The sequence below is a fragment of the Spermophilus citellus genome (genome assembly GCF_964194105.1).
Source record: "Spermophilus citellus genome assembly, chromosome: 6".
NCBI lineage: Eukaryota > Metazoa > Chordata > Mammalia > Rodentia > Sciuridae > Spermophilus > Spermophilus citellus.
Window position 1 is genome coordinate 128367389 of NC_138187.1, and position 16046 is coordinate 128383434.

Here is a 16046-nt window from a genome sequence, read left to right on the forward strand (position 1 = left end):
CATCTTTTGAGCAGAGCTGGGCAGGAGGAGCAGGCATGTGTCAGTGGGCATGCCTGGCCAGCAGAGGGATTAGCACACCAAATGCACATGGGCTTCATAGCCTGTAGCTGTGGGGACCACTAAAGTCTCCAGGTAGCACATCAGAGGGCTGAGCCAGAGTCCGGGGAGCACGCCCCACCCCCCAAGTCTGAAGGGTGGATAGTGAAGGGAAACAGAGAACTTAGGGGAGAGTCTCCACAATAACCTTCACCCAACCCAGACACAGCAGCTGCTTCTGGGCTCTTCTCTCCCCAGGCCTCTACTTCTAGATCTCACTTCTGAGGTCCACATGGAGCTCAGTACAGTATGTGTTGACAAGCATGAGGCTGAAATTAGTCAATAACTAAAGATCTCCCTTTCATCTCCTTTTTCCCTCTCTCCACTACTCCTGACTACACACACACACACACACACACAAAGTCATTTGTGTGGAGGGTTGGGGTATCTCATTCAGAGTCACTTTCCTGAAAGAACTCATTGCTTACATTGTGAAATACTGTGCATACCCCACAATGGTTAATGGCCAGGGGAAAAAAGAAATGGGAAGAAGGAAGGGAGCAAAGAATGAACACAATTTTGGATGGGGTCAGTGTCCTTCCAAATTTATTGTCCATGAAAGGGTAATGTCTGGCTCAGAATAAGCTTCCACGTGGGGCTCGGAACCAGCAAAGCCAAGACTTTGCCCTCGGCCTCACCCACTCCCTGCTCAAGCTTGAGCTGCAGGAAACTCCCCGACATTCTCCAATCCGAAGTAAGCAGAGCTTTTTACCCTGGGTCATCCCAGCATCTCTGCCATGAGCTCCCTGAACCATGTGTTCTCTTTCCAGATCAATAGGAAGATCTTCATCCTCTCTAAGCTTCCCACTAACTCCAGCATCCAGTGTTTTTCTAGTCTTCGGGGGCAGAGGTGCAGGGATATACAAGAAGGAAATTAGCAATCATCAAGACCTGCTCTCTAAACCAACATACAGGGAATTTCCAAATGTTATCTCACTTAATCCTCACACCACCCCTGTGAGGCAAGCAGTATCATCTGTTTCCAGATGAGGACATTAGATTCAAGGTCACATAGCTCATAAGTTTCAGAGCTGCTATTCACATTCAGGTCTGTCTGACTGCAGAAGTCCCAGCCTTCCTGCTGCATACACTACCCGAACATGGTCTCTCTTCCCTCCCTAGAGTAGCCAGTAGCACGGGGCCATCTGCAATTGGAAACCAAGACACATGGGCCTGCCTGACATCCCAGCCATATTTTATTCTGTGTGGATGGGGGACTCTACATAACTCCACCATCCCTCCTGCCCTCACCTCTCACCCTTCCCTGCAGCTCTCCAGATCTTTTCTTATCTGGAAGGCCTTCACTGGAGTTCTGAGAGTCATAGCTGGAGACTCAACCTTTTTTTCTCATTATAGACCCATGCAGAAAGGCCAGGTCTGGTTCCAAGAGAACCAAGTTTTGTGAAATGCAGCCCAGAATGACCTGCAATCTGATATTACTTTTAAGAGAAAATCCCAGGGCAGAGTCTCACAGTGGAAAGGAGCTGGAAAACCTGCAGCTGCCCGGTCTGAGGTGGTGTGTCCTGGAGGGTCCTCTTTACTCCCTTTCTGGAGAAGTCCTTACCCACCACAGCTCTCCTTTGTGGCCGTGCTCTAGATATTCAATCCTGAGGAAAATGGAGAATAGCAGTATGCCAGGCTCTTGCTACTCCAGGCTGCCACACAGACATCGCCCTTCGCCTCATTCACAGCCCCCTGGAAGGCCTGAGGTGGGCAGCTACATTCTGTAGGACGCCTTCCTCTCTTCCTTTGCACTCTGAGCACAGACTTCTACCTTGATCCTCTCTGATCGTAGAGCTGGGGAAATGCAAACAATAGTAGGTGCAAACACACAGAAGACTTTAAGTGCATTGTATGTACAGGAGCTACTGGTATCTGGCAGGACATGGAGGACGTATTATAGGATGGAAGATGTGGCTGAAGAAGTGAAGGATGCCAGAACCTAAAGGCCCACAAAGGCCAGGCCAGGAAATTAAGGACCTTTGCCTTGGCAGCTGTCAGAGCCATGGAGGGTTCTTACAGCAAGCACTTAGCCACCTCATCAAGTATGTATATTTTCTTCCTGGCAACCAAGAGGAAATGAGATTTACAAGGAGAAGCATGGAGACCCTGTGGTTAGATTGGTTGAGAGACCATGGAGCCCTGCTTAACACCTACTCTGGAACACATAGATTCCAAAGTCACCCGTGGGGCCAGGGGACCTTATTTGGTATATGTGGTAAGTGAGGAAAAGGGACAGTTGAAGATGCTTACAAGATTCCTGGCTGAGTACACAGTAATTCCATTAACCTTGAAAGAGAATCTGGGAGGATAATTGGGTTGGGGTTGGGAAGAAGAAAAATTAAGAGTTCATTTTTAGACGTGGTGAAATTTGAGGTGCCTGAGGGACATACATATGAAAGTAGAGACGTCCAGAAGCGATTGGATATATGACTGGCGCTCAGGAGAGAGGTCAGAGCCAACCATATAGATTTGGAAGACATCACTAATGGAGACCTTGGGAATCCTCTTGCAAATCAAATAATCACCACCTCATCTAAATTTTGGAAATCTAGATTTTTTTGCACATCGGTTTTGCTTTAAGCAAAGAAACTGCAAGTTCCACATCCCTTCTAAGCCTCGTGGCAGGGTAGTTGTTTAGAGGCTTCCTCTGCCTTCAAACTCCCTTGTCACCTACCTCATGTGGTGGCAGCATCGGACGTAGACTGAAAAGAAGACTCTCATGAAGATCCAACCTTCCTCAGATACTTTCCAAGCCTTGAGGACTTAGTATAATGTCTCCAGGGGATAATGTTTCTCCTAGTTTGGAATCCAGCAGGATTAGCTGGAACTACCCATCTCCATAACATGTACCTTCATGCCAAGATCAAAATACCTGCTAATAATTTACAAATGAGGTTGGGAGTCTTCTTCCTTTAAACAATATATGGTGACTTGTGCTTTGAGCATTTCTGTACCAATAAACTGACCCTACAGCAGTTCAGCACCAGAAACCATGTGTCTGACCATAACCCTTGGATACTGGAAGGAAAGACTGCACTAACTTGCCAGGAAGAGGACGCTGTCCTGTACAACCCACCAGTGCCACTGCGAATCCACAATGTAATCTCCCACAGGCTACCTGCAAGACGAAAATATTTTTAGGCTTTCCAGAAAGATTTCATTTCACAGTTTTTTTTTTTTTGAAAGGTTGTAATTAACTGCAGTGAGCAAAAGAATGTATTTTTAAAAATAAAAGTGGGGGAAGGAGAGAGGAACCAATTGCCACACTTTCGTCAGTTCCTTTGGGTAGGTGGGTTCATGTCACCCAGGTGGCTGGGGGAGGAGATGGAGGTGCTGCTGAAGCTCAGTTCAAGTGGATCAAAAAGAACCAGGAGCTAAGAGCAAATTCTCTCCCAATGCTCTGCCACAGAGTTGAAGCAGCCCCCTCCCTGTTTCTCGTTGACTAGGTGCTATCCCCCAAGACCCAGGAGTCTCAGACCCCTGAGGAAACTGTCTGTACCAGAGAAGAGTGGAGGAGTCAGAATATATGATAATTTGGGGGGAGGCAGTACCAGGGATGGAACTCAGGGACACTTGACCACTGAGCCACATCCCCAGACCTATTTTGTATTTTATTTAGAGACAGGGTCTCATTGAGTTGTTTAGCACCTTGCTTTTGCTGAGGCTGGCTTTGAACTTGTGATCTTCCTGCCTCAGTCTCCTGAGCTACTGTGATTACAGGTGCATGCCACCATGCCTGGCTCATTGGACCACAAAGCATGAATTTGTTCACTGGGATCTGATGGGTCTCAAAAGAACTGCATTTTTCTAAGAGCCTGATCTCTTCCCAGACAGAAGTTTACCCTTTGGGAGAAATGGATTCTGCCATTACTTTTCCTATTGGGTCAAAGCACAATGAGACATTCAGCATTTGGTGACTGAATTGGGAAATGAATAAATAAATGATCCTTGCTAATAGGAAGACAGCAAGGATTTGGAAAATCCTAAAGTTATTTTTTCTTGGTCCTAACATCTAACATATGTCATAGGATTTTTTTTTCCCAGAATAATGGCAATCACACTCCAGGTCTTTGATGGTTCCCCTGCAGCCATACCTAATCTCATCCCTCACTGAGCTCCCACCCCATTTTCTCTCTATCTTATCGCAATAGACCCTGAATCAGTGTTATTTATGAGCCTTTGTTATCTTATCCTCCCGACTGTAAGTTTCTTGAGGGCAAATCTGCAGTGGTATTCATCATTGTACTCCCCACAGGATCCAGCACATAGGAGTGGCAATAATAACACTGTCACAGTCACAAAACCCTTCTGGTTTATAAAATGCTCCCAGCATACCTTGTGTTGGGGGTTCCCAAGCTCCCTGCAAGGCTGGTAGACATGATAATACTCTCTTTGCAGCTAAGAATTGAAGTTCAAAGAGATTATGTGACTTGATCACAATCAGGCAACTCGTGCATTAGAGATGCACCTCAAACAATTCTTTTCTGCCTTGAGTCCAGAATTCTTTCTGATTTACTTTTTTTAATAAATGGATGAATGGATGTCTTAACCAAGGAAGTAGTGCAAAGCAGAAGATGATGTCAGGATCCTAGATAAACTTAAAAGTGTAGAAGACATACAAAGTTCACTCAGAGTCCAAGTGTCTATCAAAGTCCTTAAGCAGCATACCAACCCCCACCAGCCTAGGGGAGGGGGAAAAAGGCTATTGCTCCATTCCTGTGGCTGACCATGTTGACTAATGGCAATTCTCTCTTGCAGATCTTGACAGTATCAGGACCACCCGAAGGAGGAACTCGAGTGACCATCCATGGCGTGAACTTGGGCCTGGACTTCTCCGAGATCGCTCACCACGTGCAGGTGGCTGGTGTGCCCTGCACACCCCTCCCAGGGGAATACATCATTGCTGAGCAGTAAGTAGGCCCTAGCTGGCCTATTTCCTATTAATGCTTCAGGGTGGAGACTCTCCTCTTCCTCTTTGGGGCTTTTCCAGAATCCATCTCCCATCACCCACTCTGCCAGGCAACCTGTCCCAGAAACCCTCCCAGGGCACTCCTACCCACCTCCACCCTCAGAAGGTGGAGTTTTGCTTGATTTCCTGTTCCCTGACTCCTCGGGCATCAAGGCTCTCGGCACCAATCCTGCCCTTCATTCAGTCCATGCCTGCCCGCTGGCATGACTGAGCCAGTTTCCCGACAAGCTCAGGCTCCTCCTTGGTCTCTCCAGGCCCCTCCTGCCAGCCCCCATTGGAATGCATCCTGCACGGTGGGCTGCGGGCAACAATTTGTTTGGTGCATGGTGCTCTGACAGCAGCTTAATCTGAGCAGGGCCTCCGCGAGAGCAAATTCATTTATTTCACTAAGGGAAATGCCAGCTGGAAATTAGAAAATAGGCATGTAGTGGCGGACAAGTGACCAGGGCTCCAGGAGTGACATATGTTCCAATTTGGGGTGTTCATTTGGCAGTGGCGGCCGCTGTGAGTTGGTGGGCAGGAGGTGGGCAGGAAGCTGGGGATAAGAGGATGGAAGGCGGGATGCCACCCCTCCACAGGAAGAAGGGAGGGAGCCATCAGATCATTCTGCCTGATTCGTCATGTGAAGTTGGGTCAAGTGATTCCACTGAGGATGCAGCTTTGCATGAACTACTTGGAGCATAACAGGAGCTTGACTTTGGGGCAGGGGTTTCCCCTCCCTTAGCCTCACTCCTCTGCAGCCTTAGGTCCTCCCCTTTGACCTCCTGAGAACCAGCCTTCAATAGCAACCATAAAAACCTCACCACTGTATCTTTCTTTCATCCGCACGTTTCAGTTAAGATAATATTTTCTCATCCATTATCTCATTTTTAATTGTCAGGGCCCTGACCAGGAAATTATTGTCATTGTCATTTTGCAAAGCAAGAGAGTGAAAGACTCAGAGAAGTGAAATAACTATCCCCAGTTCACTAGGCGCACAAGGCAGAATTTGAGCTCCAGTCTTTTGTCCCCGGGTCTAGGGTACTTCCTTTCCATAACCACTGTGGGCAAGACTCCTGGACAGGAGAGGCCTGAATATTCCATGGTTCATCGGCATGTGGCTTTGAGACTCCCAGGGACCATGATTCAGTATGGCCCAGAGAAATGTGAGAGGCAGAAGGGGTGAATCCCCAGACTCTGGAACTAGGTGATGGCTACAGACGTGGAAGTAAAAGAGCTAACTTGATCCCTTCAGTCCTTGCATCCAATCCTTCACTGACAACATTATCCTTGCAAGGGATGAGACTTGGCGGAAATGCTGGCTAGGCCTACAGGAAAGAGATGAAAGAGGGTGACAAGGAAAATGACAGAGTTTGTAAGAGGTGCCAGGGAGGAGCCTCACAGCCAGACAGTCTCCACAGAGGCCAGTTTTGTGGCAGACTACACTAGGCACTCAGTCATCCTGACCCCCAATCCACCCCGGCCTCGAGGACCTGCCTTGGGCCTCTGGAGACAGACCAGACTCCAACTTGTTGGAAGGGTAGGAGGGGTCAGACTTTTAGCTGAGGAGTGCAAATTGCTGGGCAGCTGGACCTCAGAATCTCATGAGATGTGGAATTAAACTGCATTTTAGGCCCAGCTGCTGTACTTACCAGCCCTGAGACCTCAGCAAGCTGTCCAGTCTCTCCGACCTTCATCGGCCTAATGTGCCCTACAAATGTAAAGAAGTTGAGTTCTGTTTATGAAATCCAACGCACTGCATTCACCCAGGGCCATGAGGGAGAAACTGGAAGTGAGGATATGAAAGGAGCCTTAGTGGGTGAATGGTCACCAAGATCCCTTGCCAAGACTGGTGGTGATCCTAGAAAACCACTGCCATCCTCGGGCATGGGACAGGCAGGAGGCTGTGAGCACACCCTGTGCCTTGCTGGATGCAGCCCTGGTTTCCAGCCGTGCCAGACTCATTACCACTCTCGAGGTTTCCGAGTTTGTTAACATCATTAAAGCCTCCATCCCGGGTAGTGAGCAGCAGGCACAATCGTTACAGATGTCTGCAAGAGATGAATTTGGCTAAACGGGCTCAGTGCAGAGTCCTGGGCACGGGCAGCATTAGCGGGCACAGTAATGATTCACCATATGCTTGTGCCGTGCCATCTATCACTCAGCAATTAGGTTAATGTTGGTTAAAGGGCCCTGCTTAGTCCTGCAATCAGCACCCCACAGGTCTGAGGAGGAGCCGGATGGTTCTGTTACAGGACATTTTCTGAGTAATGGGACACAGGTTGAGGGCGCTCTTCAGTGCCTCCTGGGACGGGGGCTCTGTGCAAGGCAGACTAAGTTCAGGTCCTCAGACCACTCTTCCTCTTGTCTGCTTTATATACCTGTGGAATCAGACCTGGATGGATGGATGTGAGATACATGTGCCTACCACCCCAGGGAGCAGGCGACAGTCACACCAATCTTTGGGAGGTGGTGTGGTATGGGAGCTAGGGCACTAGTCTAGTTAGTGCCAGGAAACTGGAGGTTAACGTGTAACTCAGCTATTTGTGAACTAAGTGGCTTTGGGTAAGTCACTTTGCTCCCTGATCCTCAAATGTCTCATCTGAAAAATAAGTATGAAGAATAGATGATCTCTACAATCAACTGGATGGTCTTTGGGTTGTGAAGCACTCTGTTTCCTGGAATCTGCAACACCCTCCATTAGAAAGCGTATCAGTGGCACTTATGTATCCCCAGAATACTCTGTCAACCAGGAGTCAAACCTTCAAATGTCAAAGCTATCTAGTTTGGTCTATCTCCTCATTTTACAAAGAGAAAATCTGGACATCTCTAACTGGTGCCTCCTGATAATACGTAGGGCCCGGAGCCACCAGAGACACAGAGAGGAGACCAGGAAGGTGGGAAGCCCCCTGAAATCAAACCACAGCACCCAGCTTGTAGAGCCTAGAGGAGGAAGTCACATGCATCACGGCCTGTAGTGGGTCCACAGCCAAGAAGGGGGCAAAATGGTTAGTTCTCAGGGCCTCAGGAGACCAGCTGGGTCTTCCCCACTACCCTCTGTCAAAAACCTCAACTCTGTCATGGCTCCTCCCTGAAAGACATCCAAAGCATCCCATTAAATGTTGTGTCAATAGAATGGAGTGGTCAAAAGTCCTTGAGCTTTGGAGTCCAACTAACCTGTATATCAATCAGCCACTTACTGGAATTGTGGCTATAGATAAATCACTTAGCATCTCTGAGCCCAAGGGTTGCTGTCTGTAAACTGGAGATACCAAGACCCTCCCGATAGCAGAGTCGGAGGACGGCAGGAGATCCTGCTCACATTCCCGTTCAGATCTTAGATCTACCACTCAGACCCTTGCCTGTGGCCCCCTGCTCACCCACTCACCCACTGTCCCACCCACTTCCTGGGCAAGGAAAGAGCTCAGCTGCAATGTCCAGGAGAACATCCTGGACTAGCTCTGGGTGCTCACTGCAGCTCAGCTCCAAGCCCCTTCCTCACGTGCCACATGCAGAGACATTCAGAGCCAACTGCAAGTGCTTAGCATTGCATGGATCAGGGAGCTTCCATTCCATCTGTTGCTCTTCTCCCAGGTTCTTGACAATACATGATGAACCCATGAAAATATCCTGGGAAAATACAGTGCACAGAGGCCCTAGCCCAATGTCGGCCTCATACAGGGACAGCGGCACAGGGCCACACGAGCACTTCTCCTTTCCTGAACAGGCCCAGGAAGTTTCAGTGTTGCCCGTGACCTCTCATGTGTTCTCCTGTTTCCTTTTTCCCCATTTTCAAGCCAGTGATGATTTCTTCCCCTTATTCTTCTCAAGGATCACTCCTGCAGCGTCCAAGGGCAAAGGAGTCAGGAATAAGTGAGCCCTGATTAGCAGCGGGGAGGGGGCTTATCTGCCTCCTCTTCTCTCCCTGCCCCCATCGCCTCCATAAATAGTGGACTCTCCTCTGCAGCTCATTGAGGGTGCAGGGCATGGATTATAGGGTAGCAGGGACCAGCCAGAGCAGGTGCCAGCGTCCACGAAACAAGATGGAGGAGTTGCTACTCCACCACAGGTAGCAGTAGGAAAGGAACTGCACATTGTACGTTAAATTAAGCTTCTCAAATGCTCCACTAATGAGCTTTAGGGAGACAGTTACGTGTCAAATACTAATTGATCATCACCATCCTGTTTATTCAGGCTCATCATTAATTTATTTATTCACAGAGAAAGGGAAGGGAGACTATTCTTCCATGCACATTCAGTACTTTCTTGTTGCATCTAATATGCTAAACGTAATAAGACAGTTATTGCATGTTAAGTAAATATTCGCCAGGAGTGAAAGTACTTATTTAGGATTAACAGTTATGAAGGAGATGGAGACCAGCGGCATGCCGTGTGTGTAAGCATGCAGCATATTTGTTTAATGCAAGTTTTATTACATCGAAATGAAATCTCTGTTTAGTTACCTTCCTTCCTAGAGAAGCTGTTGAGATAAGCATCACTCAGTTAAACATGGATCTTCCCCACCGTGCCAGGATAATGCTGGGGATTAGCAGAGAGGGGGCCTGTTTTTCCGACTCCCCACTAAGCAAACCTACCAGAGACACCAGGCTGCTCAGAGCTCTTAAATGGTGTGGGAGACAAGGAAGATTCTTCCTTCTCTCCATTTCCAGCCTAATTTTTGCTGAGCCCAGAGGGACCCTCTCCCATCCAACCCAGGTCCAGGCAAGAGGTACCCCAGGCCCTGATTTCTTCAGGCCCTCCCCTGTCCTCCAGCTGACCCCCCCTTGCTAAAAGGCTGCTGCAGCTAAAGCATCCAGTTGTCTAAATGTGACTGTGTCACTTATCATAGGCGCCAGGGAAGTCTCGCTGGGGGTATCGATCTGGGCTGCTTAAGAGAGAGCGCCACACACCTCTCCCCGCGAGCTCTCCTGTTAGTGTGAGACAGGACTTCCAGCCCAGGGCCAAGTCACTCTTGCCCACCAGCTTAGTGTGCTCAGACCTTGATTAAGTGGGAGTCTAGTGTCCACTGCTGGCCTAATGAACTCATCCGCCTCCCACCCCTTCTCCTGCCGCCACAGATCTGCACCCCTCCCGTTTTCCTGGGAGCTCCTGTTTAGAGCTCTGCTCTCCCTATATCTCACCAGATTATCTATCCCCCTTTTAAAAACTCACTGCAGGAAATAGACCACAATTGAATCAGTTTGGCAGATAGGCCTCACCTGCTCTTTTAGAGAGAGTGGCCCTGTTGGCTTGTCACATAGCAGAGGATACCAATTAAATTGCTGCCACTAGATCTTTCTGTTGGACATTCAGTCTATTCCTCCAATACGGGGCTAGGCACCGTGCTAGGCACTGGGGAACACAGGCTAGGCACCGTGCTAGGCACTGGGGAACACAGGCTTGGTCATAGAATTCAGCAATATAGTATATCAAAGGTACATAGGGCTTTAGAGAAATCGAATCCAACCTCCCTCAGTCCAAATGAGAATAAAGCCCAGAGAGGGAAAGCCCTGTATCCCAGGTCACACATCTAGATGGGTGACCCAGCTAGGTTCTTGGTTCAGCACTCCTGAAAGACTGTGACGAGTCATTCACTATTACCGGGAAGGCAAGCTGCCAAGGTTTGCTCACTGGAAGGTTTGCTCTCTCCTCAGGATCGTCTGTGAGATGGGCCATGCCCTTGTGGGAACCGCCTCTGGGCCAGTGCGCCTGTGCATTGGCGAGTGCAAGCCAGAGTTCATGACCAAGTCTCATCAACAGTACACCTTTGTGGTGAGTGCTGGGTCGAGGGCTGGGCTGCGGGTACCCAGCAAGGGCACACACACACCTGTTCCCAACTTCTCCCAAGAAGGCTCCACATGCCCCTCCCCTCCCAAGCTTCTCCCAAACTATAGAGAAGACCAGAAAAAGAGGACTTCTGGCCTGTCTTGCTGGGGTGGGATGGACGTGTGATTAACAAAGCTGTGGAGACGTTGAAGTCCTAGCGGGGGCCACAGGTCAGAGTTCTAAATAAGGCCAAATGGAACTTTCTTAGAAAGTGGATCCTAGATGTGGAGGGTTGGGGGCTGCCCTTTGTCCCTTCAGTGTGATATCTTGGACTAATTCCAGCCTAATGAGGACACATGGCCTGAGGGACCTAATTCAATGGGTCCCTATTTATCCTCATGTTTTGTTTTCTGCCAATGATACTTGAATGAGATCTAGTGGGGATGTGCCTTTGTGCACAGGGCCAGGAGAGGTGGGTCTAGGAGGGCATGGCTCTGAGTGTCAGTATGGTCACACACACACACACACACACACAGTTACACACACTCATGCCTGAAAACGCCTCTTTGTACTTAGCCAACAGGTAGTAGGATCACAAAGGCTTTCTGTTAGGCTGGCGCTAACTTCACACAGAATCAATAACTTGCTTCCGAGACCCCGCGCTTGCCAGGGCTAAATTCATACTGAATCAATAACTTGTTTCTGGGGTCCCGAAGTCCCTTTTCTAACACTACTTACATTGCCACGTTGAATACTTCATTAAAAGTTTTAACACCAGCAGATGGGGTCAAACCAACCTTGCTAAGGGTTTTGAGAAATCATTAGGCCGTGAAATTCTCTTCTCGCTCAAACATTTTACTGCTGATTTTAGGTTCTCCAGGCCTTTGTCTTCTCTTCTGGGCATTTCTACCTTTTTCTCATACTTTCCTCTCAGAATGGAGAGTACCACGGCCTATCTTGGGCCTACTGCGGATGAGAGGCAGACAGAGAAGAGTGAGATGAGGAGAGAACCGTCCATGGGAGAGCTGGGTGGGGCTTTAGGAACAACCCAGTGCCCCTTCCTCCCTTGACAAGGGAGCAAACAGATGTCCAGAATGATCCCGAAACGTACCTCAGGGCCCACAGCCAGTGAGTGAGTGGCTAATACAGACTAGAGTTTTTACCTGTGTAGTCGTTCATTTAAATGTACTTTTCCCTCCATTTCCCTCTATGCAGAAGTAATGCCTCTCTGATGTAGGCCAGACATGATGTAGCCTAGACATGCCTTTTATGTATTAGGCTTACTCTTATAACTCAGTGACTTTTCTAGAAAGTCCCAGCCAGCAGCATGCCACCCTCTTGGGGAGGGCAGGAGAAGTCATATCTGACATTTACTGATGGCTCTCAGCACTGGAAATCCTAATGTGCTTAGGGAGGGATAAAAGGCCAAGTATACAGACCATTTGTGGAGGGCTGTAGGCTCTTGGCTGCCCAACTTAGGCAAGGATGCTTTATTCAGCCTTATCGATTTTGTGCCAAAAAAATCAGGACAGGCTCTAGATAGAGAAGCATTTTCAAATTGTTCTCAATTTGTAAACTAATTGATAGATTAGTCAGTGTCACCTCTGCTTTCCCTTCAATGTTATGAGCATAAGACTCCCCAGGGAGTTAATTAATTCCAATACGTGGCCTTCTGCCTTCCCTGGACATGCCCAGAAACTCTTAGAAAGGGTTTCAGCTCCTGAGAGAGCATTTGGGACTGCAAAGCCCAAGAAAAGTACCTCCACTCTTAACAGGAAGATAGTCCCTTCTTCTAACTTTAATTCTAACCCTGGACCTAAGCTGCAAGTATTTCTCTGCTTCTTCCCAAAGAACCCTTCCGTGCTGTCACTCAACCCCATCCGAGGGCCAGAGTCTGGAGGCACCATGGTGACCATCACAGGCCATTACCTTGGTGCTGGGAGCCGCGTGGCTGTATACCTGGGCAACCAGACCTGCGAGTTCTACGGGTGAGATGAACTTGAAACCCGGCTAGAAGACCGCCTCTGGATCTTGTGCTCACATGCGCCTCTGAATGTTCGTTCACAGGCCTGCCCCATTGCCTCCATGTTATTTGCTACTTCCTGGGCCCAAACTGTTCCAGCCATTGTGAGACACACAACCCACTTGTCAGTTTATGTCCCATGCATCACAGGGACTGGTTACTTTGAAAAGTCATTGGAAGTGAGGGCCATGAGAAGGTTCCTAGGAGCTCTCCTAGTCACCATGAGGATTGGGCATTCATTGAGTCCCCACTATAGTGGCTTGAGAATCATGAAGGCTGCATGGTCTGCTTTTTAAGCAGATACTGATGCTCCAGGAATCCCCTGCACTTAAAAAAAAAATGAACACTTATTATTATCAGCCACTCCTATGAGCCCTGGGGATGCAGAGACTCCTGAAAGAATTCTGAAAGACTCCATGCCTGAGAACTCAGTCTGCCCAGTATTGCCTGATAATAAACTATAAATTCTACAAAAGCAAGCATTGTGTGGTAATCACTATGCATAGTAAGTATTCAATGAATATTTATTGACAGCCTGACCAGACTGTCTATAGTCTAGAAAAATCCAGATAAGAAGGAGTTCACCCAAATCCCATGGAACCTAACCCCTGCTCCACATTCTCTAATCTACTTTTCCAATGTGTTCCTTCCCTGACCCTTCTAGGGTTGGGTCTCAGGTAAAAAGAGGGCACAGGTGAGGGGTGTGAGCCATAGCATAGAGCATAAAGGAATAGCAGAAATTTTCTGGGCCACACCTTTGACCAAGGGAAGTATCTTTTCAAGCCAAAGGGCACTCCCTAGTCCCCATGCCTTTCTTCTCAAACATCACGTTTTCTTCCCATCAGGAGGTCCATGAATGAGATCGTGTGTGTCTCACCCCCATCAGCCAATGGACTGGGCCCAGTCCCGGTTTCCGTGAGTGTTGACAGGGCCCGGGTGGATAACAGCCTGCAGTTTGAGTACATAGATGACCCTCGCGTCCAGCGCATTGAGCCAGAGTGGAGCATTGCCAGGTGAGGCTAATGGTGGAATGTACCTGGCTGCCAAGTGGCATGACCTCTGTGGCCCAAGGGTGGTTCATGGGAGGATCCCAGTGGTCGAGATTCACCATTCCAGGTTTGAGGGATCTCTTGCCTAATCTAGCCTCTGCTTGTCCTCAGCGGCCACACACCCCTGACCATCACAGGCTTCAACCTCGATGTCATTCAGGAACCAAGGATCCGGGTCAAGTTTAATGGCAAAGAATCTGTCAATGTGAGTAGCCATTGGTCCACCCCAGTCCTCAGTTATCACAGTTCCCTATGAACTATGGGTCAGGCATAGAGACACCTAGATACTGGAGAGGGGAATCGGCTCAAGACTCTGGGCCTGGAATCAGGATCCCAAATACCAGAGCTTTAAAATAATTTTTATAATTACAGATTATTTCTTGTCAGAGGTGATGTATTGAGTGTATGGTTTCAGAGCTTCTGACAGAGCATAAAAGGATTCCTGTTTTATGGCATGTTACCTTCAAGGTTCATTGAGAAACGCTGGGTGGCTGGGGGAGAGATTCTGGCTCCGCGTGCAGACATTTCTGGATTGGAAGCAGGACTCTGCCATCTGTTAGCTCTACAACCATGATCAAGTCACTTACTCTTTCTGATCCATGTGGTACATGGCGGTGCTAAGACTCGCTTCGCAGATTTGTAATATGGCAGCCCTTGGCCAATGCTTGGTTGGCACTTGATAAATATTAGTCGCTTCGGACAAATGATTCTGACCTTGCCCAGAACCTAATTGCTGGGATGATCAGGTTGAACATTTTACTTTATTCCTTTGCTCAGGGCCACATAATTTTATCCCCCCCCCCCACCAGGGTGGGTTTTTGTGAGTTTAAAGAAGTTCTCTTATTCTGATGAGAGCAGAATGTCTGATAAGTTATCATAAAGTTTTCAATTTGCTCTAGTGGCTCCATTTCACTCTTAAAGCCAGTATTTTCTGAAATGTTATCATATTCACCATTATAGCCCAGAAGCTGCTGTCAAGGCCACTGGTTTTCATAGGCAGTTCTGTGATTACTGCTCTGACCTTCAGAGGACTGGAGAGGCTAAGATGGAGATGCCAAAGATGGTGTCATCTCTTCTCTTATCCCCGACCCATTCCCAGCATGCTTAGAGACCGTGAAAATACACTAAATGATGGAGTGCTAGAACACTGGACCCGAAAAGTTCTCAGGGATCATCTGGTCCTGCCCCGTCCTTGCATAGCTGACTGAGGAAACTAAAGGCCAGATGGATAAATGACTTGCTGCAACCATAAAGGTGACTGGTGGCAGGACCATGCTAGATCCCAAACATCTGGACTGTTCATAACTAGACCACAGCAATGCTGGTGAGCCAGGTATTCCCATTATGCCAGAGACATGGGAGCACACTTCAGAACCCACCACAGTTAGCCACACACTTCCAGTTAGGTGAGCACAGGCCTCTTCCCCTGGGTGTAGGCTGGAGCCATGGGGAAAGAGCCTGTACCCCCATTTGGCTTCTGTAGGAATCTAAGTGTTCCCAGAAGCTCACAGATCACCCCCATTCCCAGGGTCTCCGGGAGGAGGTGAGACGTAGGACCCAGAACAGTCCCAGACAGCCTTGATGGACAAGCCATCTCCCCAAGAAAATTAAACACATGTTTTAAAATAGAGTTTATTATTATTCAGACACAGCAAGGCCAGAGTGTAGTTTGTCCTTCACACAGAGCCAAGTTCCAAAAGAAGGGAGCCATGCCATGGGGGCCACGTGGGGAAACCCCAGCTCTATCAGGAGGCAGAGGGAGAGGAGAAACAGCAGCTAGAGTCTCTTGTTGAGGTCTCGGCAGGAAGGCTAATGCGGGGCCAAGGGTTTCAGATCAGCTGGTGGAGTCATTTCAGTGGCTCTGTGCATAGGGACTGTCCTCCCTGGTTGATTGGTACTGAGCCCTGGGGTGATTAGGGAATGTGGACTGTGACGTGGTGTAAAAGGAGATGGTTAGAAAGTGGGGCTGGGTTGATTGGTTTGCATCTGAAAGGCATGTCCCTGGCCGGCAAGTCTTTTGCCATCTCTAGGAATTGGCAGCTGTTTCCAAAGAGCTGAGTCCTAGAAGCCAAGCTCCAGTATACAGAAAACCAAAGACATAATGACCACCATACACAGAGAATTTTCTAGAGTGAGTACATGACTGACAAGAGTGACCCCC

General features: G+C 48.5%; 1 protein-coding gene across 1 annotated transcript in view; it reads left to right on the top strand.

Annotated features, from left to right (window-relative positions):
- The window catches only part of PLXNA2 (plexin A2), a 215145-nt gene that overhangs the window by 172545 nt on the left and 26554 nt on the right, over positions 1 to 16046 (top strand). Inside the window, exons 13-17 of the mRNA XM_081298858.1 lie at positions 4858 to 5009; positions 10702 to 10819; positions 12665 to 12801; positions 13682 to 13849; positions 13997 to 14090. Of these exons, the coding sequence (XP_081154984.1) occupies positions 4858 to 5009; positions 10702 to 10819; positions 12665 to 12801; positions 13682 to 13849; positions 13997 to 14090 (669 nt within the window). The remainder of the gene's footprint in view (positions 1 to 4857; positions 5010 to 10701; positions 10820 to 12664; positions 12802 to 13681; positions 13850 to 13996; positions 14091 to 16046) is intronic.